A 25,156-nucleotide genomic window follows, 5' to 3' on the forward strand; every position below is an offset into this window, starting at 1 on the left:
ACCTTCTCTTCCCCGTCGGCGCCGGCGCCGCGACCGACCGACCGGCGCGGGAACGACGACGACGAGGAAACGACGCCGCCGACCGCGTCCCCGTCGCAGGGACGATCGACGGGGAAGAGATCGTCGCCGGAGTCGAACGGCGCCGCCGGCGGCGGCGAAGGTCTGGACGCTCGGAAACGCGCGAAAGCGCCCTCGAACGCCGACCACGACGCGCCTCCGCGCGTCGTCGTCCCCGCCGTCTTGCGCCAACGCATCGCGGAACTGAAGCGGAATCCCGGAGACCGCCCGTGCGCGCTGTGCCGCCAACGCCTCGAGGGGACGCAACCTTCGGAGATCGAGTGCGAGCTGACGTCCTTGGCGAGGGGGGACGTCACGCTCGCGCACAAGGATTGTTTTTTATACGCGCCAAGGACGGTGTACGCCGACGAAAACGAATACGAATTCGGCGCCGGGCGGCGGATGGCGAAGAACATCAGAGCGGAAGCGCAGCGCGCCAAGCGACTCAAGTGTCACGCGTGCAAAAAAACGGGCGCGTGCACTGGGTGTTTCTACGACGAGTGCCCTTGGTCGTTTCACGTTCCGTGCGCGCGGCGGTTTTAGATGGAAGCGGAGGGCGAGTGCGTGTTCGTCGAGCCGGACGAGGGCGCGGCCGCCGGGACGACCGAGGGATCGTACCGCGTTTTCTGTCCGCGGCATCGGAATCTCGCGGGGAGTGGCGGCGGGGGCGGGGGCGGCGGCAGCGAGAGACGACCGCCGCCCGCGCGACCGCCGCTCGTACACTCGGAACCCGAAGCGAGCGAGCGGCAGCCGCCGCCGCCACTGCCGCCGTCGGACGAGGCGCTGTCGGAGGAGAATCAAAACCAAAATGAGCCGCCGCCGCCGCCGCGTCCAAGCGATGCCGCTCCGCCGACGGTGCCGATAATTTTGTCGCTCACCCGGGAGCTCGCGAATACGCTCACGCTGGCACAGATAGTGGAGACGTACAAGTTCGAAAGTCCTTCGAGTGCGAGGAGGTTTATGATTCACATGGGAATCACGGAGTGCGCGGACTGGAATCTGCGGGAGTACGTCAGGGGGCTCACGTTGGCGCAGGTAGTCGAGCTGTCTGGGATCCCTAGTGAAGAGCGCGCGAAGACGATGTTGATAAGCTTGGGAATCATGGAGTGCGCAGACTGGAAGCACCTGCCAGATCTGCGGCCGCCGACGAACGACCCGGGGGACGATGATCTCACGGACGAAGACGAGAACGCGCCTTCGACGATGCTGGCACCCGATCTAGGGCGAGACGACGCCGCGGCGACGGAGCGCGACGGGTTTTGGGAGGATATCGCGCCGACCCAGCTCACCGCGCCGGAGGGCGTGGAAGAGGAGGAGGTGGATGATGAGGAGGACCACGCCTTCACGGAGAAGACGAAGACTCCGCCGGTGCCGAGGCTCACCCCGGAAGTCGCGAAGTCGCACACGATGGAGCAACTGAGGGATATGTACAACTACAAATATGTTACTCATGTGAAGATGATGATGAGTCGCAATGGGATCACGGAGTGCGCGGACTGTATCTGCGTTCGAGGCTTTTGGACGCCGAAGTGCACCGCGGAGCTCGCGAAGACTCTGCCGGGGCGGAGGCTCGCCCCGGAAGTAGCGGAGTCGCACACGATGGAGCAACTGAGGGATATGTACAACTGCAACGATGTCGCTCATGTGAAGAGCATGATGACTCGCAATGGGATCACGGAGTGCGCGGACTGGATCTGCGTTCGAGGCCGTTGGACGCCGAAGTGCACCGCGGGGCTCGCGAAGATGCTCACTCTGGCGGAGATGCAGGTAATGTACGACTTAAGCGAACCAGTTGTGAAGGCGGCGTTGATTCAACGAGGCATCACACAGTGCGCGGACTGGACCGCGCCGCCGGTTCAAGCCGTCGCCACGCCGCAACCACTGACATTGCCGGGAAAGCAAATCGAGCCCGCCGCCGCGCCGCGCCTGACTATCGCGGCGGCGCATGACAAAAGCGCCGGCGCGCAGCCGAGCTACCAGGCGCCGGTTTACAACAAAAATCCAGACGGAACGAAGAATTCGATCCTCGCCGTAGACCCGCCGCTGTTGGACTTTGGCCCGATCGCGTCGGACGACGTCGGCGACCACCTCGTGACGATCAAGAACACGAACAAGGAGATGCCCGTGGACTTCACCGCGCCTAGGATCAAATTCTTCAAGACGACGCCCTCGAGCGGCGTCATACCCGCGGGGCAGCAAGTCTCCGTGGTGGTGCGGTACGAGCCGAAGAATCTCGGCGCGCACGGGGAGCGCCTCGCGATCAACGCGCTCGGCGTCAACGGCGAGATCATTCAGACGACGACGCTGATCGTGAAGGGGGTGTCTCCGCAGGGGCCGTCCGCGCGCGCTAATTCTTTAGTTTCGCGGCCACACTTGGAGCGCAGCGCGCGGTGGAACCCCACGCCCGCGCAACTCGCGCGTCTCGAGGAGCTGTTCCTCACCGGCATGGGCACGCCGAAAAGGGAGCAGCGAACGCAGATCACGGAGGAGCTCGCGAAGTTAGGGCCGATCAACGAGGCGAACGTGTTCAACTGGTTCAAGAACAAAAAGTCGAAGATGAAGCGGGATGCGTCGCAAAAAGGGGGACACGAAAAAGAAAACGCCTCCTCGAGGGTTTTCACTCCTCGAGATTATACACTCCTCGAGCTTATGCAACGAAAGCCGCGAGTGAACGACGACGACGCGGACGCGTCATTTAGGAGCTGAAATATATTCACACCCTAGCGAGCTATTTTCGCCCGCGCGGCGTGTACCTACGCGCGTCTCCCCGTGGGAAACTTTCGCGAAAACAGAGCATCGGGCCTGAATGTTTCGTCCCGAGAGCGCGCAGATTATGCACAAACGAGTTACTTAGTATTACAGTGCACCTCACGCATCTAGTCCGCTGTTCCGTCGAACGACACGTTCTCGTCATGTCCTCATCTGTTGTAGTAAATCTTAAACTGCTTGAGCGCGTGGTATTCGTCGTCCTCACTGGGGGTCCTCTCTGATCCTCGCAGCTGCAGCTCGTGCTCTCTCGTTTCAGCGCGCTGCACGATGTCCTCGCGGATGTCATCGAAGCGCTGCATGATGTCATCGATGCCAGCGCCTTCATCGATGAATTCATCGATTACATTAACGAACAAACGCTTGACGTGGCCGTAGTAATTACCTGGGGTGGATCCAGTGAAGTTCTCCGGGCGACCTCCCCTTGTGTACGTCGCGTCGTTCTCGAGCCATCTTCTGAACTCGCGGAGAGCGGGAATTTGGTCCGCGAGATTCTCACGGCGCTCTCGCTCTTTCTTCAACTGCCCTGTTCGACTCAGCTCCGCTAACCGAATTCCTCGTTTGGAAACCTTGCTGTTCTCTAGGCCGCATGCGAACACCTCAATTTTCTGCTGAAACACGCTGTGAATGCACGGCTCCAAACGCTGCGTGTCTACCATGTCGTCCTCCATTTTTCGGAATTTCTGACACAGCTCGAGCGTGACCGGGCTCATCGCGACGTCTACGACGTACTCATCTGGTACGTCGTGCTCCGCGAAGTCGTGCGACGCGCGATTCACTCTTTGACTGACCGCGTCTATGGTCAGCATCTTCGGCGCGGTCAAGATGCCGTACTGAATTTTGCAGAGGACACCGGGCTCGTGCTCTGGCTTGAACGCCGCTGTCATCGCTCGTCGCGTCAAGTTGTAGCCGATCAAAACGCAGTGCGTGCACACCTTGCTCAGCGGTTCACCGGGTCCCAGCGCAAAATCTTGACCGAACGTACCTCGCTGAGCTTCCTTTCTCGTGATGTTGTAAATCGTCTCGAGCGACGCGCCACGGGGCATTTTGAACCACTTCTTCGCGAAGTACACTTTCGGCACGCCGACGAAGCAGACGAATAAAGTCTTCGCGGAGTCGTGTTCGTTGTCCCACGCGTCCACGGTTTTACACACTTGCTTCGCGATGTCCGCGACCCCGCCGTAGACGTTCACCTTCGGCGAGCACGAGATGAACAACATGCCTCGAAGCGTCACAGGTGTGGGGTGTTCAACGTAATACGGGTTGCGTTCGTTGCTGGCGCCTTGGACCTCAGGCCTCGGCTGCAACTGGACACCGTCGCATATGTTTTTTCTGTTGTAAAAACGTTCCAGCAACGTTTTCACCGCCGATGAGTCTTCGAAATCATCCATCGACATGTTACCTTCCATCTCGAGTTCGCATCCATCCGGGACCTGGAACGTCTCGATGCCTCTGTATCCAAGTTTTGGATACACCATGAAAATCGGTGTTACGACATCTTGACGAAACATGCCGACGGGGTTCAACATGTACCCGCTGAGCGTCGCGGAACACGCGATGACCTGAGTGATTTTGTGCAGCTCTTTCTTGAAGAAGTGAGACGCCGCCGCGAGCTGTTCTTTGCGATTTTTTTGCTTCCCCGCGCGACTATCCGGGTCCACGTACGGGATGTCGTCGTCGTCTTCGTCCTCCCCGCGATCGGCCAACGGGATGAAATTTTGATACGCGCTCGGATCTTCTCGTCGCTCGATCTCAAGCGATTTGTTCCCTTTACCTTGCGTGAGCTCGTCGCACTCGTCGATCAACGTCACAGTGTGATGCCCGCCTCTTATCTCGCTCTGGATGAACGCCTTGACTTTTCTCAAATCCGTGATCGTCCCCAACGCCGCGACGAAAATCTGCCCGTGGTCGGAGGATGGGACGTCGTTGTCCTTCGATGATTTTTTACCGAGCGTGTGCTTCGTGTCGTATTGGGTCCCGAAACCAGACGCTCGTATCTTCTTCACCATGTCCACGATCGGGGCTAGCTTATTCGGCGCGCAAAGGATAACGACGCGCATGTGTAGCAGAAGCGCGGCGAGGGCGATCGAGAATAACGCCCCGGTTTTACCTTCGCGTTCGCGCCCTTTCAACAGTGCGTGTTGACCCGGTTTGCGCGTGTTTTTGAACGCGAATAAAACCTCCCCGATCGCTTTGATTTCTTTTTTTCTGAAACGGCGGCCTTCTTCTGTGTCGTCCCCGAACGCGAAGCGAAAGTTGCTGTACACCGACGCGTCGTCCGGGATGATATGAACGGCCCTCTGTTCCCACAAGTCATACATTTCATCAACGTCCTTCGGGATTGCCAGGTGGACGGTATCGGGTCGCGCGGAAATTCCTCGCTGCGCACTTCGTGGACCTCGCGGCTCGCGCGCGCGTTCACGACTGCCATCGACGCCTCGTCCATCTTCGCGGGCGGGCATCTGTATGAAATCGTCCATCATCCTCTGCCGCTGCTGTGGGCGCACGTTCGGTTCTGTCTCTCGCGGAGCAGACCTCGACTTCTTCGCTTTCCTTCTCTCCAAACGCTCCCTGCGAGCAGCGAGGTCGGCCTCCTCAGCAGCGAGGGCGGCCTCCTTAGCAACGATTTCGGCTTCCTCTCGTTCAAGTTCTGAAACTGTCATAGAATCCTCGGTCCCCGTGTTCGTCGACAGCGACGCGGTTCGGCGCGGTTGCACGGCGGGCGCTGCGCTCGCTTGATGAGTTTCCGAAGTCGGCGGGACCGCACGCCGCGTGCTCTGAACCTCTCCTAGTTGCATCCGTTCTTCTTGCTGCACCTGGGTTACCATGATTTCTTCCACGGAGTCGTTAGAGGAATATCCCGTCTCGCTGGTTTCGTCGTCGTATACATAGTCGCGGCACAGCTCCCCATCGTCGTCGCGTTGATCGTCGTCGTCGTCCATTTCGTCGTCGACGTCGTCCGCGGCGGTGTAATTCACAGGGAGTCTCCTTCTCAAGCGCCCTTCCACGGGTAAAGCGAGCGCGGCGCCGGGGGGGTGCTCGCCTACTTGAGCGTCCCACCCGAACACCGAGAGATTCCGCAATTCCCTTGACGCTTGCGCTCTTCCCGGTCCATTAGATGGAGGAGGCTCAGTATTCGGATTCATCCCCAGGTTCACGCTGTCTTCGGCAGCGGCGCCGCCATCTAGATCTTCACCCACAGCGTCTTGCGTTTCCATGATCTGCGTCTCGGGAACGACCTCTCGTTCCTCGCGCGGCTCCTCCGCGCGCTGACTTTGCATCTGGGAGTCGTAGACGATATCCGCGGAGAGATTAACAGCCTGCCCCGTCGCCGCGCGCGCGCTCACCGTCGGTGAGCTCCCGTCGTGGAACATGTCGGACGACGTGATGTTGGCACCCGTGTCCGACCCGCCGAGATCGTCGCCAACAGGGGACGAGGACGATCGCGCGTGACTCAGTTCGAGGTCGTCCATCGCCTGGTGTAAGCAGTCGTCGGAGATCCCGTCGTCGGGTATCTCAATAGACTGCATCGCGTCCGCGTTCTGCGTGCGCGCGGGGACGCGTTGTGTGGGTTCGCGCGCGTTTTCGTTTGAAAAGAGAAAGCGACAGACTGGAAGAAAAAGGACAGAGTGGTGATGAAGTTGGCGCCTCCGCGTCGCCGAGGTCGCCGAGGCGCGGAACACGCGGCGCACGCGAAGCGAAACAGCGTGAGCTGAAACTTTATTCGCACCCTAGCGAGCTATCTTCGCCCGCGCGGCGTTCCTAGGTGGTGGCGACGGCGTCGGTTAACACACCGCGGCCGTCGTCGACCGAGCTCTCCTCTCCGTCATCCGTCACAAAATCTTTTGCCGCTGCGCGAACTTCATGATCGAACGGAATATCCAGCCCATCCCGCTCACGATGAGGAAGCACGTCAGATAAAACGCGGTGATCGACATCTCCAGGCACGACCGAAGGTTCATCCCGAACACGCCGGTGATGAGCGCCCCGCACGCGGCGGCGAACGTCGCGATCGACAGCGTCAGCTCTAGCTTGCTCACCTCGTACCGCCGCGACGACAACGACACGGATATGGACTCCTCGAGATCGCGCGTGTTCTCAAGCAGCTGCTCCGCGGCGCTGTGCACCGTCTCCGTCTGCTGAAGGTAGTACTCGATCAAGTTCTCCACCTCCTCCTCCTCGTCCTCCTTCTCCTCCGTCATGAGCTCCGCCGTGGACGAAATCGTGAAATCCGTGATGTCGTCGTCGTCGTCCAGCGTGTCCAGCAACACCTGCCGAATCGCCCCCGCCCTCGAGTCCAACTCCACGAGGCTCTGCTTCGTCAGCCTCAGCTCCTCGAGCACGACCGGGTTGATCGACGTCCGCAGCGACTCGCTCACGTGCCGGCACCGCGCCTCGCAAAACTCCAGCTTGGCGTACAGCTGGCTCGTCGTCTCCTGCAACGCCGCCTCCACCACCTCGAGCTCGAACGGGATCGGCGCGCCGCCGACGCCGCCGGGGGTGTCCTTCAGGTCGCTGTCGGACATCAACCCGCTCACGTCGCGGATCGCGTCAACGTGGTCGCCGCCGTCGCCCCCGCGGGCGCCTCCGCCGTCGGGCGCGACCTTCGTCTCGCCGCGCGTCTTCAAACTCTCCAAGAACCGCTGCGCCGTCGCCGTGTCCGGCTCGAACAGCAGCGCGTGGTCCGGGCGGACGATCACGCGCACGCCGAGGTTGACGATAATCGTCTGATCGCTCACGAGCAGCGCGGGGGTGTTGTTCGTCTGCAGTAAGTACGGATCGATCCGACGAAGGTCGCGCGGGGTGAGCTCCGCGTCGCGAAGCAACGCGCGCCTCGAGAGCGACTGGCGGAAGTACTCGCTCGGCTTGAACGACGCGGTCGGGCCGTTGATACGCATCACGCCGTGCTGCTTCGGCGGGTTCACCGCGATGTGGTACTTGTGCTTCCGCTTTTTCTTCTCGCCGTTCCCGCCGTTCGCGTCGTCGTCTTGAAACGCGCCGCCGTTGAGGCCCTTCGTCGCGACGCCCGCCCCCTCGCCGATCCCGCCGCCCACGGGCCCGTTCACGCTCTCGATGACCCGCCCTTGTAACACCCCCGCGTCCGCGACCGGCGCGGTGCCGTACGCCGGGATGGGCGACCCGCCGTCGCCGCCGTCGTAGGGCACGACGTCGCCGTAGGACTCGGCGACGTCGGACCCGCCCCCGTTCATCGCGGCCCACACCTTCTTCGCGCCTCTTCGCATGTACGCGCGTTTGACGCCCGTCCTCGTCTTGCGCTCGGGGAGCGCGGCGCCGCCTTCGCCGGTGAGCGGGCCGCCGCTTTGGCTTTGAACCGCGGCGTCGATCATGTCGTCAGCGTTGAAGGAGACGACGCGGTCGTCGCCGTCGCCTCTGACGACGCGACGGCGAAGAGTGTGATTCCGACTAATAATTCGCCACGCCGCGCCGACGCCGCGGCCGCGCGCGCCGCCCCACGCGTGGACGCGCGCCGCACCGCCGCCGACGCTAGTCGTCGTCGTCGTCGTCGTCGTCGCGGGGGTCGTCGTCGGGACCCTTCGCGTCGCGGCGATGCGCGTCGCCGCGGAGGATCGCGCGCGCGCGAACGCGTTCGCGGCGCGGGCGTTCAGCGCGACGGGCGCGCGCGCGCGAGCGGCCATCGCGCGCGCGATCCGTGCGAACCCTCGCGCCGCCGCGGGTGGGTTTACTACGCGCGCGGTCGACGCGTCTCGAGCCGCGAACGCGTCGCCTGCGGGTTCGGAGAGGAGGACGCGCGCGGCGGGGGGGGGGGTCAGCGCGGCTGGCGGGAGAAACGTGTTCGCGTGAGATAACTATCTTCAAGGAGGGACGGGAAGGATCGCAACGAACTCGAATCGCCGCGCGCGCGCGCTCGAACGCGCGCGGCGTCGAGGCTCGCGCGCGCGGCGTGGTACCTCCGCGCGGGGTCCGCGGGCGATCTCGCACCTGTGATGCGCGCGTCTCCGCCCTGGTGTCCTCGCTCGCGTCCGTCGCCGAAACGCGTCGAAGGGAAATGAACGCGCCAACTCACCCGCCAACGACCGCGTCGGATTAGGAGGGTGCTTCTCAGGGTCAGAAAAACGTTTTCACAGGTGATCTTTCAAACCGCGAAAACAGTTTGAAAGCGATTTTCATCGGCGGATTCGAAATTAGAGCGCCGAGAAGGTGTGCCAACATCCCCGATCTCGCGCGTTCAAAGACGCACGCGCGCTCCCTCGCTCGCTTCGACGATGACGACCCCGACCGAGGCGGACGCGACGACCGCGTTCGACGAAGGATGCAAGTCGATCAAGGCGAACGACATGGAGCTCGCGATCGAGAAGCTCGCGCGCGCGCTCGAGATTCGCAGCGCGCTCTACGGCGAGCAAGACATCAAGACCGCGAGCGCGTATTACAAGTACGGATGCGCGCTCTTCTACAAGGCGCAGGACGAGAACACGGTGTTCGGGAAGCAAGCGCAGGCGGCCGCGGACGCGAAGGACGGCAAGGCTTCGAACGAAGGCGACGCCGACGACGACGGCGAGGCGTGCGACGACGACGACGACGGCGACGACGAGAAGCCCGAGAAGGACGGCGAGAGCAACAAGGATGATGAAAAAGACGAAGAGGACGAAGAGGAGGAGGAGGACGACATGGAGCTCGCGTGGAAGCTCATCGAGAACGCGCGCTTGATTTACGAAGAAGACGGCGACTACCCCGTGGAGCTCGCGAACGTGTACGAGACCCTCGGGGAGATCAACACCGAGCACGCCAACTTCGACGCCGCGCTCGAAGATCTCGCCAAGTGCCTCGCGATCCTAGAGATGGAACTCGAGGAGGACGACCGACGCATCGCCGGCGTGCTGTGCTCCATGTCCGTCGCGCACCAGCTCCTGGACGAGCCGGAGAAGGCGCTCAAGGGCGTCGAGCGCGCGATAGGCATCTGCGCGAGCCGCGTGAACCGCTTGAAGTCCTCCGACGAGGCCGCGATCGCGGCGGTTGGGAAGGACCACGACGATCCCATGGCGGCGGCCAAGGCTGAGCTCGAGCAGCTCGAGGCGGTCATGGCCGACCTCAGAGCGCGCGAGGAAGAGCTCAGAGGGCTCGTCTCCGAGGACGCGAGCACGCGCGAGCAGATCAAGAAGGCGTTCGCGGCGATCGGCGGCATGGCCGGCGGCGCCGCGGGCGCCGCGGGCGCCGCGGGCGGCGGCGGTGGCGTGGCCGGCGGGGAGCCGGAGGAGACCGCCGGCTTCGCCAAGCCGCGGCTCGCGACCAACTCGGCGGCGCCGGTGAACCTCGGCGTCGTAGGAAAGAGCGCGGGCGCGTCGAGGGTGACGCTCGCGCCGTCCGCGCCCGCGCCCGACTCGGCCGCGGCGGCGGCGGCCGCGGCGTTCGCGGCGATGCCGCCCGCGAAGCCGCCCGCGCCGTCCGCGCCGCGGAGGAGCCTCGAAGACGTCGTGGGCGGCGGCGGCGGCGGCGAGACGACGGAGGGGTTCGGCGACGCGCCGGCGGCGAAGAAGGCGAAGCCGGCGACCGCGGCGGACGCGACGGCGGCGCCGGTCGTCGCCGGGGAGAAGGAGAACGCCCCGGACACGTGCAAGCAGCAGTGAGTGCCGTGCCTGGAACACGCGCGCTGCCGTCGATCGATCGATCGATCGATCATCATCAGAGAGGTACAGTAATGCGTTGTCAATACGATCGGATAACTACTTCGACGTCGCTCACTGCGTCTTCTTCCGCCGCGGCGACGTCCGCGTCGTCGTCGTCGCCGTCGTCGTCGTCGTCATCTCGTCCGCCGGCGCCCTCTTACGCCACGGAAACATCCACGGCCACGGCCACGGCTTCAGCCGCGGGTCCCTGAACGCCCGCATCCCCATCTTCTGCTTCATCGCCCTCTCCATGTCCTTCCTCGCGCGTTCCCGCCGTTCTCGCACGCGTCGCCCCAGCGGCGTGTCCTCCGTCCCGCCATCCAAATCTCTCCCGAACATGTCCTTCGTCGTCGCCAGCCCTCTCCCCTCCCTGATCCCGAACCCGTACAACTCCGTCATCCACGACGGCTCCGGTTCTTTCCCGAACGCGAGCTTGAAGCACCCGACGAGGAAGACGGACCCGAAGACGACGAACATGACGAGCTCGACGACGGCGTTCGGGTCGGAGAGAAGCTCCGCGAACGACTCCGGCTCCGCGGTGTAGTGACCCCTCGGGAGCTTCATTCGCACCACGAGCGCGTAGCTCGTCAACGTCGCGATGCCGTCCGCGGCGTTTTTCGCGGGGTCCGCGGCGGCGGCGACCGGTCGCGACACGGCGACGTCCGTCGTCGCCGCGGCGAGCCGCGGCGACGCGAAGACGTGACGCCGCATCGCTCTCGTCCTCTCATCCGTCCACCGCGTCTCCGCGGGACGCGCGCGTCCGCCCAACTCCTCGAGATCGTCCTCGCCGTCGCCGTCGAGGTCTAACAGCAGCGCGAACGTCCCGTTCGCGGCGTGGTCGACGCCGCGCGTCGTGTCTTCGTATGTCGACGACGACGACCCGAGGTCGCCGACGATCAGGACGTCGTCGCCCGCCGCCGCCGCCGTCGCCGCCGCCGCCGCGACGACCGACGCGCCCGCCTCTCTCCGCGCGCAGTCGGGCGCGGCCGCGAGGTTGACCGCGGCGAGCGTGACGTTGTTGAAGCCGAGGCGGAACCGGAAGAAGACGTGGTCCGGCGCGGTCGCGAGGCGCCTCGCGTGTGCGGCGGCGGCGGCGGCGTCGGAGGCGGCGTCGGCGTCTCGATCTAAGGGCCGTTCTATACAAGCGAATGTTGGGATGGAGTTCAAAGGCGTCAGCTGGCGTTGAAAGGCATCGAGGACGGGGATTGAAAGCGGGGGGTGGGCGGAGAGATGCGCCGGGCAAAGTCCTTAAGGATCGGCGTTCACAACGCCGACGCGGTCGTATGGGGACCAGTGTATAGAACGCACCTAAATCTCGTTCCGTCGGCGGCGCGCCGAGCAGCAGTCCGCGTCCCGGTCTCCCCCGCGACGCGATGGCGTCCACGTCGCCGTGGCACGTGCTCCTCGGCAGCGGCGCGTCGACGCGCGCGTAGTCGCGCCATACGTCGACACGCGGGTCGATCTTCGACAGCACCGCGATCGCGTGCCGCGTCCCGCCGTCGTCCGCGTCCGCGTCCGCGCGCGGGAGGATGTACGGCCGAAGCGCGCTCGCGGCTTCGGCGTTCGTCGCGACCGCGGCGGCGATGAACTGGCGGAGCACCGCGCAGCTCTCGACGCCGGTCAGGACGAGAACGTCCGCCTCGAGCGCGGCGATGTACCTTCCGACCGCCTGGACGTGGCTCCGCGGGCGCGCGGCGTTCGCGTCGGCGGCGTCTTCGAACGGCGGGCCGACGTGCAGGGACGCGACGACGAGAGATTCCTCTTTTCCATCCTTGCGGCGATCGACGATCGACGGCGGCGTGGACGCGCACTGCTCGGAGAGGAGGCCGGCGGCGTCGACGGCCGATGGCGCCAGCGTCGTCGTCGTCGCGAGGACGACGAGCAGCGCGAGGAGAGAGGCGAGGACGCCGCGCCGGGGTGGCGGGGGCATCGCGCGCGTCGCGTGTGATGAGATAGATCCTCGTCGTGGTCGCGGCGCGGTGCCGTTTTTCCGCGGAGTCAGCAGAAGAGACGTCGACGCGTGATATTTTGAAATGCGACGACGACGACGACGACGACGACGACGACGACGCGGGCTCACACACGACGCGCGCGACGGCGCGCGCGCACCTCGCGTCGCCGCCCGACTCCTCGCCGTCGTCCGCGAGCGCGATACGCGTCCCGTCGCGCCCGGGAAGGACGCCGTCGCCGTCGTCTTCGTCTTTTTCGACGTCATAAACAGACAGACCAGACCGCTCGAGAGGGGGGTGGAAACGAACGACGATCGATGTCGCCCTCCGTCGCCTCCTCCTTCGCCGCCGCGCCCGCGTCGTGGCCGAAGGACGGCGAGATCACCCCCGAGTGGGTTCGACGCCTCGCGTCGTCGATGGAGGCCAACACGCGCGACGCGGACGCGACGCCGAGGAACCTCGCGAGGGTGTGCCCCAAGGACGTCATGGCGAAGCTCTTCGGCGCCGCGCTCGAGCTTCTGCGCGAGGAGCGCGCGCTCGTCGCCCTCGATCCGCCCTCGCGCGGCGTCCGCGTGAACGTCGTAGGCGACACGCACGGGCAGCTCCACGACTTCCTCAAGCTGCTCGACCTCGCGGGTGCGCCGTCGGAGACGAACTGGTTCGTCTTCAACGGCGACTTCGTCGACCGCGGCGCGTGGGGCGTCGAGCTCTTCGCGCTCGCGCTCGCGTGGAAGGTGTGCCTCCCCGCGGAGGTCACGCTGCTGCGCGGGAACCACGAGTGCGAGTTTTGCACCGAGGTGTACGGGTACAAGCGCGAGCTTCTCGTGAAGTACGGGAACAAGGACGGGCGCGCGCTGTACAGGATGTTCCTGAAAGTCGCGCAGGAGCTCCCGCTCGCGGCGCGCGTCGGCGCGAAGACGCTCGTCTTGCACGGCGGCTTATTTCGAGCGCCGGGCGGCGGCAGCGGCGGCGGCGGGAAAAAAAAACCAAAACCAAAAAAAAACGCGCTCGTCCTCGGTGCCCTCGACGACCTCGCGTCCGCGTGGAAAGGCGGCCCGGACCCGGACGGCGAGGGCGACGCCGCGATCGCGTCCGACGTCCTGTGGTCCGACCCGTGCTGCGATTCGCGCGGGCTCGTGGGGAACGACAACCGCGGGATCGGCTGCCTCTTCGGCGCCGACGCCACCGACGCGTTTCTCCGCGACAACGGGCTGACGCTCATCTTGCGCTCGCACGAGGGCCCGGACGCGCGCGAGGACCGCGTCGGGATGGCGGACATCACCTCTGGGTTCGCGGTCGACCACGACGTCGAGCACGGGAAGCTGTGCACGGTGTTCAGCGCGCCGGATTACCCGCAGTTTATCGAAGAGGGCGAGCGAAGAAATCACAACCGCGCGTCGTACGTGGTGCTGACGGGGGAGAGCGGCTTCTGCGAGCCCGCGCCGGTGAGTTTCACCGCGGTGAAGCCGCGGCCTTCGTCGGAGCCGTACTACGACGTGACCGTGGGCGGGAGCGACGAGGAAGGGCCGGACGGGGACCTAAGAGAGACGCACGGCGTCGGGAGCGATTACGACTTTGGCGGGAGCGACTTTGGTGGCGGCGACGACGACGCGGTGCGGGGGGGGGGCGTCGTCGTCGTCGGCGGCGGCGGCGACGATTCGTTCGTCGAGGAGACCCCGGACGCCGCGGACGCCGGCGTCGATGACGTGGACGATGACGTGGACGAAGCGCACGACGCGACGAAAGAGAACGAGGCGCGCTTCCAAAGAGGCGGCGCCGCGGGCGGGGACGGAAGAGACGCGAACGTGACGACGCGTCGATCGAAACGCGGCAAGGCTTGACTGCCCGGGGCCGCGTTCGTTCCTTTCGCCGCGATCGCGTACGTGCAGTGGGCGACGCGCCGGATGTTAACCCCGGATAAGCGCATGATGTTGCACGCGGGGAGGATGATGGTCGCCAGGGATGGCGCCCGGTGAGAGCTCTTCGAAGGACAACGGGAGGACGGACTCGGCCGTGTACTGGAAAAATAATCTGGAACAGAAAAATCTGGAACAGAAAAAAATTAACAAGATTTGGCACCGCGTCGCCGTCATAACACGCCGCCCGCAGACGATGTGGGGCCGAGCTCCGCCGCCGCCGCCGCCCGCCGCGTTCGGGATCGATCAGGTTAAAGCGTTCCTCGGCGCGCTGCCGTCCAGGGCGGACGCGCTCGCCGCCGCGCGCGCGAAGCTCGTCGAGGGTGCGCGCGCGACCGATCGACCGACTCGATTCTCATCTGTAGTCCGCGCCCCCCACCGCGCGTCCCCCGATCGCGCGTCTGACGTGACGTCTGACGTCCTCCTCCCTTCGTCGTCGCTCTCGCGCAGTCGTCGGGATCGACTCCACGCCGGTGCTCTACCTCGCCTGCGCGCTCTTCGCGACCGCGCTGATCTTGACGTGGCATCGACTCACCACCGCGCGCGCGGTCGAGATCCCTCTGGAGGCGGTGTGCTCGAAGAAGGAAAACGCGATCGTGTACGTCGACCTCGCGGTGAAAGACAGACTGAAAGACCAGCACGTCGGGCGCGTCGAGATCGAGCTCTTCACGCGGACGTTCCCGATCACGTGCGAGAACTTCCGAGCGCTGTGCACGGGCGAGAAAGGGTGCGGCGTCAGCGGCAAGCCGTTGCATTACAAAGGCGCGAAGATGCATCGCATCATCCCGGGCTTCATGAGCCAGGGCGGGGACACGACCGCGGGGGACGGCACGGGCGGGGAGTGCATCTACGGGAAGCGGTGCTTCGACGACGAGTGGGGGGGCGCGGCCGGGGACGCGTACGTGAGACACTCGCGGCCGGGTCTGCTCTCCATGGCCAACGCGGGGAAGAACACGAACGGGAGCCAGGTGCGTTCTATACAAACGTTTTTCACCCATCGATCGGTTTCAACACTTGATCGCGTCTCCTTTCAACTGACCGGTGAACTTTTTTTGTATGGCGTCCCTCAGTTTTTCATCACGCACGCCAAGACGAAGTGGTTGGACGGCAAGCACGTCGTGTTCGGTCAGGTGCTGAGCGGGTACGAGCACGTGAAGTGGTGCGAGATGAACTGCGGGACGTTCACTGGGGAGCCGCTGTATAACGTCGTGATCGCGGACTGCGGGGAGGTGACGCGAGGAAAGAACGCGTGATTTCGTTTAACGTTCCATTCATTTATTACGAATGCTATTCGTCGACCTCGCGGCGCGTCACCCGCCGCCGCCGCACGCGTCGAACGTCGTCGGCGTCGCGTCGTGCGCCCCCCCCAGCGCGAGCGCGAGCTTATCGCGCTCCTGGACGAACCACGCGATCGGGAGCGTGACCTCGACGCCGCACAGTCGCTCGGTGAGTTGGCGCGCGATCGCCGCCGCCGCCGCCGTCGCCGCCGCCGCGTCCCCCCCCGCGCCCGGCGGCGGCCTCAGCAACCGCGCCAGCGTCGTGTGCATGATGTGCTCGTCGCTCACGATCTGCGCCGCGGGCGCGTTCGGCAGCGCCGCGCGCAGCGCGTCGCGGAACGCGCTGGGTTCGGACCCGCCGGCGAGGTTCCAGAGCGCGACGACCGAGCCAGACGGCGTCGCGACGACGCGTTCGATCGTCGCCGTCATCGCGCACGCGCCGCGCACGACGCGCGCCACCGCGCGCATCTCCGCCTCGACCTCCGCCGCGGACGCGGGCGTCGGCGCGAGGTGGTGCGACGCGTGGAACATCGAGAAGTGATACGCGTCCGGGTCTTGGAGCCACGCGTCTCTTCCGTCGTGATACCCGGCGGCGGCGACGACCGCGCGCGTCGCGCGGCGCATCCGAAACGCCGCGCGCGAGCGCCTCGGCAGCGGGAGCACGATCGCGCGGACGGCGACGTCGAGCCGCGTCAGCTTCGCGCGCGCGAGCCCGGTGACGCGGTCGAACGCGAACAGGTCGTCGACGCCGGAGCCCTGCGTCCGCGCGCCGCCGGCGTCGTCGAACGCCGTCAGTCCTCGCTCCGTCAGCTCCGCGTCCATCGCCGCGTACAGCTTCGAGCGCGATGCGACGTGCGAGAGCGCCCACGACCCGGACGCGGCGTCGACGGAGCCGGACAGCGCGCGCGAGCACTTCGGCGGCAGACGCGACCGCGACCACTCCTCGAGGAGCGACGGGTCGACGGACGCGCGGCGACGCGCGCGCTCGCGCGCGTCGCCCACGCCGCGCGCGGTCGGCCGCGCGGCGAGCGCGGCGAGCGCGAGGACGACGCACGCGCAGCACCGCGCGATCGTCCGGCGCCGCGCGGCGAGCCTGCTCCTGCGAGGCCCCGCCATCGCTCGCGACGCTTCCTTCCGTCTTCTTCTAAAGTTGCGTTTAGTCTAATAATTAATTCCGATCCCCGCTTCCCCCGTCGCGCCTTCGCTACGGAAGCGTCCCCGGCCCCTCCGTCTCCGCGGGAAGGTGCTCAACGAGCTCTGCAGGGAGCTTCGGCGTCGTGAGAAGCGTCTTCAGCGGATCCTGCTTCGAAAGCTGCACGGCCGTGCCGTCGACGACGACCCTCTTCTCGTACAGCGGCGCGCCGTTCGGATTCGTCCCGGCGAGGCGCTCGGATCGGACCCGCGCCGTCGCGCTCGCGAGAAGCGCCGCGGCCTCCGTGTTCACGGTGTTGTCCTCGTGCGCCAGGAGGACGTCGAGCTCCTGTCGCGGGCGGGAGAAGGGAGGGACGGTGACGCGTCAGGGCAGGGCGGGCGATCGTCGGAGCGGGTAACCCTAGATCGATCGGGTGGATGGATTTAGAACGGCGCGACGCGCGACGACGGACGAGCGCGGCGCGCGCGGGGTCGGGCGGAGGAGACGATCCCGCCGACGCGGTGGACGCGAACGCGAGCTCGACGGCGCGCACCCTGTTGAGTTCGTTCACGGGCGGGGGGGTCACGATCGACATCACGACGACGCGCGGAGGAGAATGCGGCGACTCGTTCGTCGCGAGACGTCCAGTCGAATATGAATTATTTCCTGACTATCATATTTCAACGCGCCGTGATGCATCGAGCTCTCCTTCATCACACCCGGCCGCCGTCGCCGCCTACCTCCCGCGCACGAGCTGCAACGTCGCGCCCCCGTCGCGGTTCCCGTTGCTCGCGGCGATCAACCTCCCCCCCGCGCCGATCGCGACGTTCTCCAGCGTGAAGTGCCGCAATATCTCCGCGCCCTTCCCGCCCCCGCCCGCCGCCGCCGCCGCCGCGCCCGCGCCCGCGGGCGGCAACTTCACCGCGCGCATCCGCGACTCGTCGCGCAAACGCCACACGCAGATCGCGTCCTCGTCGCGGCTGCCCGTCACCGCGACGCCGCTCACGTCGTCCACCGCGACCGCGTGCGCCTCCGACTTCCCCCCTCGCACGACGCACTCCCACGCGGTGTCCGGGCCGTCCGCGCGAAGGTGCGTCACCGCGAGCGCGCCGTCCGCGCCGACGCTGACGACGGCGGCGCCGCCGGGCGACGACGACGTCCACGCCGCCGCCGCGTGCGCCTTCCCGAGGTGCGGGTTCACGGTTCTCTGTAACGTCGCGCCCGCGGCGGTTATCTTGATGAAGCACAGCGTCCCCGTCGCCGCGGAGAACACCGCGGCGACGACCGGCGTCCAAGCCGCCGCCGCCGCCGACGACGACGCGTCCGCGTCCGCGTCCGCGTCCACGTCCGCGTCGGCGTCGGCGTCGTCGCGACACATGACGCACGCGCCGAACCGTCCGCCGCCGTCGGCGCTCTCCGGCAGCGCGTACTTGAACGTCCCCTCGGTGAGCAACACGCTCGCGCACGTCGTCATCGTCACGCCCGTGCCGTCCTCGCCCTCTCCCTCGGCGACGCGGAGCAGCTTCAGCTCGCCGCCCGCGGTGACGACGAGGACGTTCGGGTCCGACGCGGACGCGGCGGCGCACGACGCGAGCCGCAGGACGTCGCCGCCGGATGATTCCAGTCGCATCGTCGCGAGCGGCGGCGTGGAGGGCGAGATGTGCGGGGCTCTATGGCAGCGCAGCGTCGTCGCGGCGTCGCCGGTAGGGCCGCGCGATGCGAGCGCGCTGACGATGAGGCCGTTCGTGCCTTTCACGGCGACGAACTTGGGCGGTGCTGGGGAGGAGGAGGAGGAGGAGGATCGGGACGCGGACGCGTCGCTCTGCTTCCACTCGGCGATCTTCGCCGTGACGTTCGCGCAGTCCCACGACTCCGCGTTCACGAGGTAGTGCCTGCCGTTCGCGGACACGAGCTCCAGGGAGCCGTCCGAGCGCGACGCGCCGGGGATCGGGACGACGTCCGCGCCCTTCGCGAACGCCCTCGGCGCGGCGACGCGCTTCGACGCGCGCGACGGCGACGCGTCCGAGGGGTGGAAGCGTTTCTTCGTCGAAATCGTCGGACGGCCCGCGGCGTCGTTCGCGTCGTCGCGCGTCGGCGCGTTCGTCGCGTCCTGAAGCGGCGCGGGCGGCGCGGGCGCCGCGCCCGCGTTGAAGAACGACGCGATCGTGCGCTGCGCCATGTCGCGGTCGAGCGACGACGGACGCCGCGCGCGTCTCGGATGTGTCCCCGCCGTCGGGTTCAGATTCGGAAAATTCAAACGTCGGCAGTGCCAAGATTTTCACGCGTATGCTGTACACGTGTACACGTACAGCACTTCGATTCGACGCGTTTTGATTACAACAGCGAGCGCGACGCTACCACCGCGCGAGCGATCGATCAACACCGAGCTACCCGTACGCCGCGTGATGCCCCGCGGCCAACAGCGGCGCGGCGATCCCGCTCAGATTCGCCAACGCGTCCTGAAGCTTCAGCGTCCCCGCGACGCGTTCGCGAATCAATCGCAACGCGCCGTCCACCGCGGGCGACACGCCAACCTCGCCGCCGTATACGTCCAAAACCTTCCCCGCGACGCCCACGAGCTGCCGCGTGTGCCGCGGGTTCGCGATCTGCCGCGCGATGAACCGCAGCACCGGGCCGAGTCTCGCCTCGTCGCGGTTGGACAACGCCGCGCGCGTCCCGCCTCTGGCGCCGATCTCCTCCACGACGGCGGCAATCACCTCGGGGCGGCCCGTCGCGAGCGCGGCGTCCAACGCCTCGCCGACGCGGAACCGCCGGAGAGCCTTGTCGTACGGTTTCAGGCGTATCCGCTTCCGTCGCGCGATCACCATCTGCCCCTCCGCGGCTTTCTCGTTCGTGCCGCGAACGAAGTACTGCCAACTCCCGGCGTCCAGTCGACGCGGGCCTCTCTTCTTCCCGCCGCCGACGCCGACGCGCCCGCCGACGCCGCCGAGCCCGTACGCCGCCTCCCTCGGAACTTTCCTCCTTCGAATCGACAGGAGCTTGTTCGCGCATCCCACCGCGAGGACGTTCGCGTCCGGGGACAGCGCCACGGACAACACCGGGCCGGGGTACTTGGCCGCGTGCGTCACGGTGAAATCGTCCAACTCGTGCACCTTGACGTGGCCGTCCAGGCTGCCGGTCAGCAACCGCGGCGCGGATCGCGCGGTCGCGGAGCGACGCGCGAACGACGAGCCGTCCGGGCCGCCGGCGATCGGCGGACCGCCGTCGGGCGCCACGTGGCAGCACATGATCGTCTTCTGGTGACACCTCAGCTTCCGTAACAACTTCCCGCCCGAGAGGACGTCCCACACGCAGACGTCCTGGCCGCCGACGCTGACGAGGAGGTTCCCCCCCGGAAGCCACGAGATGTCCTCCACGGGCGCGCCGTGGTTCAGGCTCAACGAGTGTTTCATCGACCCGTCGCGATCATCCCACAGTTTCACCGTGTGATCGTACGACCCAGTCGCCCATCGATCGATCGAGATTGGATGCGACGCGATGGACCGCGCGTAGTCCGTGTGCCCGTCGTGCCGCCTGCTGCACACTCCCGCGGCGATGTCCCATATCCTCACCGTCGTGTCGTCCGACGCGGATCCCATGATGGCGTGCGTCTGCGTGGAGAATCGCACCGCGCGAACCGCCCGCGCGTGTTGCGTGAATTTCCGCAGGATGGACCGGCTGCTCATGTCGAACAGCTGTACCATCCCCGCTTGCCCTCCCACCGCGAGCGCTTTCGCGTCGCCTCGCAGGACGCCGCCGTACGCGACGTCTTTGAATCGCGCGAACGTCCGCAACGCCCTGCGGTTCTGCGAGTTGTACACCGTCACGCGCGCGGACGACGTCACCGCGAGCGCGTACGGGTAGACGTCCGCGAACGCCACGGACGTCACCTGTGAGATTTGGTCCAGGAGCGCCGGGGACTTGTACGCGCGCCAATACCGCCCCTCCGCGGTCTCGCGTATCGACCGCGGCTCGAACTTCTTCGGCTGGAGCTTTCTGTACTCCCCCATCGCGACGTCGCGGGCGGGTCGCGAGGGGTTCGCGCGACGCGAATCTCACCTCACCGCGGCAGCGCGAGCGAGCGAGCGAACGAACGAATCCCTCTCCGCCTTCCGCCGCCGCCGCCGCGCCCGCGCGGGTTCGTTCCTCTCGCTCGGCGCCCCTCCCGCGCTCGCCGCTCGCGCGCGCCGCCCTCGACGCGCGCGCGCGCGTTCGTGTGCGCGTCTCCCCCGACGCGCGCGCTCACGCGGATGCCGTCGCGCCGCCTCTCGCGCGCGTCTGACACTGCGCCCGCCGCCGCGCGCCCTCGAGACGACAGATCCGCTCACCGAACTTCCAGTCGTCGAGACTCGATGACATGACAGCGAACGCGACGCCGCGTTCGTCGCCAGTGGAACATGCACCGCGCGCGTTCGCTCACGTTCAGCGCCGTCACCGCGCTCTCGTCGCTCCGCCGCGCTTCTCTCCGCGCGGGCTCCTCCCGCGGCGTCGCCACCCCGCCCCCTCGCCGCGCGCGTCGATCGATGACGTCCACGTCCGCGCCCGCCGCGGCCGCCGCCGCCGCCGCCGTCGACGCCTCGTCGCTCGCGGGCGAGACCTTCTTCCTCGACGAGTTCGCGATGCGCCAGTGGGACGATCCCGCGTACAGCGGCACGAAGATGCTCGGGTTCGACAAGGCTGAGTTCGTGCGACGCGTCCACGACGCGCACGCCGCCGGCGCGCCGCTCGTGGACGGGTACGCGCCGTTCTGCAAGCACGTCTTCGTGAAGAACTTCATCCCGGGCGTCAAGGTTGGTTCGATCGCGATCACGGAGGCGAACGCGCATCGGCTGCGGTCCGGGTACAGCGCGAGGAGCGCGGCGGAGCTGCCCGTCCTCACGCGATGGTTCCCCGCGGGGGAGGTGGACGTGCCGGACGCGGAGGTGTTGGACGTCATCCTGTACTCGCGCGAGCAGCTCGTGAAGGAGCGCGGCGCGATGGCGAGCAAGCAACAGAGGGCGGAGTTGCCGGATGCGCCGTGGGGGATCATCTCGATCAAAGGGCAGCTCGAGGGGTACGAGTGTCCGATGACGCCGATCACGATGATGCGGAACGCGCTCGGGAGGGAGGAGGGCGGGTCTGGGGTGCCGATCGACAGGGAGAAGTACGACGCGAGCGTGAAGTATCACAGCTCGCACGCGCCGTTGGTCGCCACCGAGTCTCCGAACGGCGAGTGATTTTAATATGTAGGGACTTTTTTTCGTCGAAACCTTTTCGTCTCGTCCGTCGCCGGCGACCCGGATGAAACGTTCACCGTGCGAGCGTTTCTTCGCATCGCATCACCCATCGCGTCGTCGACTCGCGCCGCGCCGCGCCGCGCCGATCACTACTTCCCCGCGAGCAGAGCCTCCACGGCTGCCTTCTTCTCCGGGTTGTTCTTCCCCGCTAACATCATCGGCGTGTTCCCGTCCAAGTCCGTCACGCTCGCGTCCGCGCCCGCCTCTAAGATCTCCTCGATCTTCGGCGTGTCCCCCTCCGCGGCGGCGAACAACAGGATGATGTCGATCGGGTGCTTCCCGGCCTCCACGAGCGCGTCCATCCTGTCGTTGCTCCCCTCGTCGGCGAGGATGCCCATGTAGTTGAAGTAATACTCGACGTCCTCCGCCTCGTAGTCGTCGCGGCCCTGGCTCCCGACGATCCCCGCCTTGTCGCTGTTCTGCGCGAACGGGTTCCACGACGCGGAGGTCTTCACGGACGTGCCGTTCGAGGGCGCGCCGGGGAGGCGGCACGCGCTCTTAAAGCGCTTGCCCGCGAACGCGGATCTCAGAGGCGCGCGGCAGGCGACCTGAGAGCGGGGGCGGGGGGTCGTCGGGGCGATGAGCGAGACGCGAGCGAGGGAAGTTTGTTTCGGCGACGGACGACGCGAGGATCGATCGATTTATCGTCGCGCGACGCGACGGACGGACGCCGCGACCGCGGACCGCGGACGGCGGACGGCGCGAGGCTGGATTCGAAGGCGCGCGCACCGTGTTGGCGACGGCGGACATGTTGTCGAAGCGCGTGCGGCGTTCACGTCGCGTGCGCGCGGTTCTGCGCGGGCGCGCGACGAGCGCGCCGAACGAGAGAGGAGAGGCTGTGGATAGGCTGACCAATCATCGGAGCGGATCTCGGCGATCTCGCTGCTTGCGCTTTCCTTTGCCTCTCTACGCGCGCGCCGCCGGCTACCGCGCCCTTCCGCCGCTCGCGATCCCCCGGAGCGCGTCCGCGCCCTCCCTCCCGCTCGTCGTCGCCATCGGAAGTCGGTAGTACCGCCCCCCGGACGCGCGCGCGATCGTCCGCGTCAGACTCTCCTCCCTCTCGCCGCCCGGGCCGGCTCCGCGGCGCCCTTCGAGCGGCCGCGCGAAACGCGACTCGGTGTCGACGACGAGGAGGGAAACGCCCGCCTTCCCTACTCTCTTCGCGGCGTCTATCGCCTCCTCGCGCAGCGCCGCGCGTGAGGGGACGTACTCGGAGATGTCGCATCGCTCGTTTTCGGGCTGCTGCGAGCGGTCTAACCCGACGTTCGCGCCGCCGTCGGTGAGGCACACTACGCGCACGCGGCTGGCGCCGCCGCCGCCGCCAGAGCGGCCGGTTTTCTCCGCGTTGATCGCGACCCGCGCGGCCGTCACCAACCCGTGCGCGAGCGGCGTCCCGCCGCCGCACGGAAGCTCCGCGAGCCGTCGTCGCGCGAGGACGACGCTCCGGGACGGCGGAAGCGCGACGGCGGCGGCGTCGCCGCGCGCGACGACGAGCGCGACGGAATCGCGTTTCGTGTAGCTCTCCGAGATGAGCCGCAACGCGGCGCCCTTCGCGGCGGCCATGCGGTTCATCGCCATGCTCCCGGACGCGTCGACGAGGAAGATCGTCAACGATCCCGCGCGGCGCGACATGCGCTTGTTCCGGAGGTCGTCTTTGGCGACGATCACGCGCTTCGACTCCGGAGGGAGGCGTAATCGTCGCCGGCGGAAAAGCTGCCGCGGCGCCGCTGCGCGCAGCGTCGCGTCGATGGCGACGCGTTTGATCACGCCACCACGAGGGAACACCGGCTTGACGTATCTCCCGCGCTCGAGCGAGAAGACGACGTTCTTCTTCGCGCGGCCCGCGCGACCGGGTTTCCGCTGCAGCGATTGCGTGAACATCGCGGCGAGCGCGGGGTCGAGCGTCGCGGCGGCGGCGTCGTCCGGCGCGAAGACGAGCTCGGGCGGGATCTCCTCGTCCTGTTTTTCCTCTTCCCGTTCCTCTTCCTCTTCCTCTTCCGGCGGCGGCGGCGTCTCCTCCTCCTCCTCCTCCTCCTCCCCTTCTTTCTCCTCCTCTTCCTCGCCCGCCTTTGGCGACGGCGGCGGCGGCGGCGGCGCGGTCGGCGGCGGCGGCGGCGGCGTAGACACGTCCAACGGCGCCGTCGCCCGCGGCGCGATGGCCAACGCGACGGCGACGTTCAGGTCCCCGCTCGACACGCTCTCGCTCCCTCGCAACGCCGCGGACGCGCGCGCGATCTTCGCCGCGAAGATCTCCGGTCTGTGGCCCTGACACGCGCCCGCGATGGCGCGGTCGACGAGATACGCGATCTGCGCGTCGGATATGACGACGCGCGGGAGCGTCGCGCGCGCGAGCGCGACGGACAGTCGGAGATCCTCCTCGTCCTCCGCCGCCTCGTCGGCGACGTCGCGCCAGTCGTCCTTCAAAGCGACGTCGGGGTGGCATTCAAAGGCGTCGGATGGAGTTGAAAGGCGCCGCGGTGTGTCGGGATCGTAAACGAGCGAAGGGTGATCGAAGAGAAATACAACACGCGGGCGACGTCCTCGATGAACGGCGTGCACCGGCGCATAGAAAGAACGCGCCTGCCACCGACTCGCGACGATCGTGCCCTCGACCCTCTGTCGCACGCTGAACGTCTCGTCCGCGCTGATGATCATCGCGAAGCGATCCAAGACGTGCTCGCGGACGTCCCCCTCCTCCGGATTAAACGTCGCGATCGTCAACGGCCGACACGGATGCGTTACGCTCATGTTCTCGCGCTCGACGCGATTCACGCCGTCGCCGCCGACGGCGACTGACAGCGCGTTCGCGAGCGAGTCCTCGAGCAGGTTCAGGTCGTCGAGGTACAGCACGCCTCTGTGCGCGCGCGCGAGGCACCCGGGGAGAAACACCGGCCGCGCCGCTTTCACGGACGCGTCGACGTCGATCGTGCCGGTCAGCATGCCTTCCTCGACGGCGAGCGGGACGGTGACGAACGGCGCCGGTCTCGTCTCGCGGCACCACGCCGGGTCCGCGGTCATCGCCGCGCGTATCGCGACGTCGTCGGACAGCGCGTCCGGCCAATCCGCTCCCGCCACGTCGTCGTCGGACAGCGTTTCGAGCCAATCGGATGATGCTACGGCGGCGAGCGCGCGCTCGCGAC

General features: G+C 66.8%; 14 protein-coding genes across 14 annotated transcripts; 6 read left to right on the top strand and 8 right to left on the bottom strand.

Annotated features, from left to right (window-relative positions):
- Positions 1-282: 282 nt before the first annotated feature.
- On the top strand, positions 283-600 carry MICPUCDRAFT_16829 (uncharacterized protein; the record flags this gene model as incomplete). Its single annotated transcript, XM_003058335.1, has 1 exon — positions 283-600. A coding segment is annotated over one exon (318 nt), but the record flags the coding sequence as incomplete, so codon positions are not given.
- A 66-nt stretch (positions 601-666) lies between these two features.
- Positions 667-2,776, top strand: MICPUCDRAFT_47224 (uncharacterized protein). The gene has a single exon (XM_003058336.1). The coding sequence runs from the start codon at positions 1,018-1,020 to the stop codon at positions 2,761-2,763; it is 1,746 nt and encodes a 581-aa protein (XP_003058382.1). The 5' UTR covers positions 667-1,017; the 3' UTR covers positions 2,764-2,776.
- On the bottom strand, positions 2,750-6,353 carry MICPUCDRAFT_57821 (uncharacterized protein; the record flags this gene model as incomplete). Its single annotated transcript, XM_003058691.1, has 1 exon — positions 2,750-6,353. One exon carries the CDS (start codon positions 6,351-6,353, stop codon positions 2,976-2,978), a length of 3,378 nt encoding a protein of 1,125 aa, XP_003058737.1. The 3' UTR covers positions 2,750-2,975.
- Positions 6,354-6,525: 172 nt separating this feature from the next.
- MICPUCDRAFT_33371 (CorA metal ion transporter family) lies at positions 6,526-8,276 on the bottom strand. The gene is made up of 2 exons (XM_003058692.1): positions 7,428-8,276; positions 6,526-7,328 (listed from the first exon to the last, which is right to left on the bottom strand). Exons 1-2 carry the CDS (start codon positions 8,169-8,171, stop codon positions 6,657-6,659), a joined length of 1,416 nt encoding a protein of 471 aa, XP_003058738.1. The 5' UTR covers positions 8,172-8,276; the 3' UTR covers positions 6,526-6,656.
- Positions 8,277-9,068: 792 nt separating this feature from the next.
- Positions 9,069-9,272, top strand: MICPUCDRAFT_17192 (uncharacterized protein; the record flags this gene model as incomplete). The annotated part of the gene is made up of 1 exon (XM_003058337.1): positions 9,069-9,272. A coding segment is annotated over one exon (204 nt), but the record flags the coding sequence as incomplete, so codon positions are not given.
- A 35-nt stretch (positions 9,273-9,307) lies between these two features.
- MICPUCDRAFT_47227 (uncharacterized protein) lies at positions 9,308-12,396 on the bottom strand (the record flags this gene model as incomplete). The annotated part of the gene is made up of 3 exons (XM_003058693.1): positions 9,308-10,436; positions 10,543-11,602; positions 11,775-12,396. 3 exons carry the CDS (start codon positions 12,394-12,396, stop codon positions 9,530-9,532), a joined length of 2,589 nt encoding a protein of 862 aa, XP_003058739.1. The 3' UTR covers positions 9,308-9,529.
- Positions 12,397-12,765: 369 nt separating this feature from the next.
- MICPUCDRAFT_3768 (uncharacterized protein) lies at positions 12,766-13,938 on the top strand (the record flags this gene model as incomplete). The annotated part of the gene is made up of 1 exon (XM_003058338.1): positions 12,766-13,938. A coding segment is annotated over one exon (1,173 nt), but the record flags the coding sequence as incomplete, so codon positions are not given.
- Positions 13,939-14,966: 1,028 nt separating this feature from the next.
- On the top strand, positions 14,967-15,584 carry MICPUCDRAFT_17355 (uncharacterized protein; the record flags this gene model as incomplete). Its single annotated transcript, XM_003058339.1, has 2 exons — positions 14,967-15,299; positions 15,402-15,584. Coding segments are annotated over 2 exons (516 nt in total), but the record flags the coding sequence as incomplete, so codon positions are not given.
- A 3-nt stretch (positions 15,585-15,587) lies between these two features.
- On the bottom strand, positions 15,588-17,331 carry MICPUCDRAFT_47229 (uncharacterized protein). The gene is made up of 2 exons (XM_003058694.1): positions 17,294-17,331; positions 15,588-17,088 (listed from the first exon to the last, which is right to left on the bottom strand). Exon 2 carries the CDS (start codon positions 16,722-16,724, stop codon positions 15,642-15,644), a length of 1,083 nt encoding a protein of 360 aa, XP_003058740.1. The 5' UTR covers positions 16,725-17,088; positions 17,294-17,331; the 3' UTR covers positions 15,588-15,641.
- A 145-nt stretch (positions 17,332-17,476) lies between these two features.
- Positions 17,477-18,919, bottom strand: MICPUCDRAFT_57829 (uncharacterized protein; the record flags this gene model as incomplete). Its single annotated transcript, XM_003058695.1, has 1 exon — positions 17,477-18,919. The coding sequence occupies one exon, from the start codon at positions 18,917-18,919 to the stop codon at positions 17,477-17,479; it is 1,443 nt and encodes a 480-aa protein (XP_003058741.1).
- Positions 18,920-19,127: 208 nt separating this feature from the next.
- On the bottom strand, positions 19,128-20,750 carry MICPUCDRAFT_67965 (uncharacterized protein; the record flags this gene model as incomplete). Its single annotated transcript, XM_003058696.1, is given in 3 exon segments — positions 19,128-19,897; positions 19,899-19,905; positions 19,953-20,750. Coding segments are annotated over 3 exon segments (1,575 nt in total).
- Positions 20,751-21,398: 648 nt separating this feature from the next.
- On the top strand, positions 21,399-21,956 carry MICPUCDRAFT_44258 (uncharacterized protein; the record flags this gene model as incomplete). Its single annotated transcript, XM_003058340.1, has 1 exon — positions 21,399-21,956. The coding sequence occupies one exon, from the start codon at positions 21,399-21,401 to the stop codon at positions 21,954-21,956; it is 558 nt and encodes a 185-aa protein (XP_003058386.1).
- A 9-nt stretch (positions 21,957-21,965) lies between these two features.
- MICPUCDRAFT_33380 (uncharacterized protein) lies at positions 21,966-22,798 on the bottom strand. The gene is made up of 2 exons (XM_003058697.1): positions 22,746-22,798; positions 21,966-22,564 (listed from the first exon to the last, which is right to left on the bottom strand). The coding sequence occupies exons 1-2, from the start codon at positions 22,764-22,766 to the stop codon at positions 22,106-22,108; spliced, it is 480 nt and encodes a 159-aa protein (XP_003058743.1). The 5' UTR covers positions 22,767-22,798; the 3' UTR covers positions 21,966-22,105.
- Positions 22,799-22,940: 142 nt separating this feature from the next.
- MICPUCDRAFT_17386 (uncharacterized protein) lies at positions 22,941-25,073 on the bottom strand (the record flags this gene model as incomplete). The annotated part of the gene is made up of 2 exons (XM_003058698.1): positions 22,941-24,407; positions 24,576-25,073. Coding segments are annotated over 2 exons (1,965 nt in total), but the record flags the coding sequence as incomplete, so codon positions are not given.
- Between the last annotated feature and the right edge of the window lie 83 nt (positions 25,074-25,156).

This window comes from Micromonas pusilla (assembly GCF_000151265.4).
Source record: "Micromonas pusilla CCMP1545 genomic scaffold MICPUCscaffold_5, whole genome shotgun sequence".
NCBI classification, from domain to species: domain Eukaryota; kingdom Viridiplantae; phylum Chlorophyta; class Mamiellophyceae; order Mamiellales; family Mamiellaceae; genus Micromonas; species Micromonas pusilla.

Coding starts and splice junctions, on each gene's coding strand:
- MICPUCDRAFT_47224 (XM_003058336.1), top strand. CDS start 1,018: ATGATTCACATGGGAATCACGGAGTGCGCGGACTGGAATCTGCGGGAG.
- MICPUCDRAFT_33371 (XM_003058692.1), bottom strand. CDS start 8,171: ATGATCGACGCCGCGGTTCAAAGCCAAAGCGGCGGCCCGCTCACCGGC. Junction 7,329..7,427: donor AGACGCGCGGCGAGACGAAG/GTCGCGCCCGAC, acceptor AGCGACCTGAAG/GACACCCCCGGCGGCGTCGG.
- MICPUCDRAFT_47229 (XM_003058694.1), bottom strand. CDS start 16,724: ATGGCGGGGCCTCGCAGGAGCAGGCTCGCCGCGCGGCGCCGGACGATC.
- MICPUCDRAFT_33380 (XM_003058697.1), bottom strand. CDS start 22,766: ATGTCCGCCGTCGCCAACACG. Junction 22,565..22,745: donor TGTCCGCCGTCGCCAACACG/GTGCGCGCGCCT, acceptor CCCCGCTCTCAG/GTCGCCTGCCGCGCGCCTCT.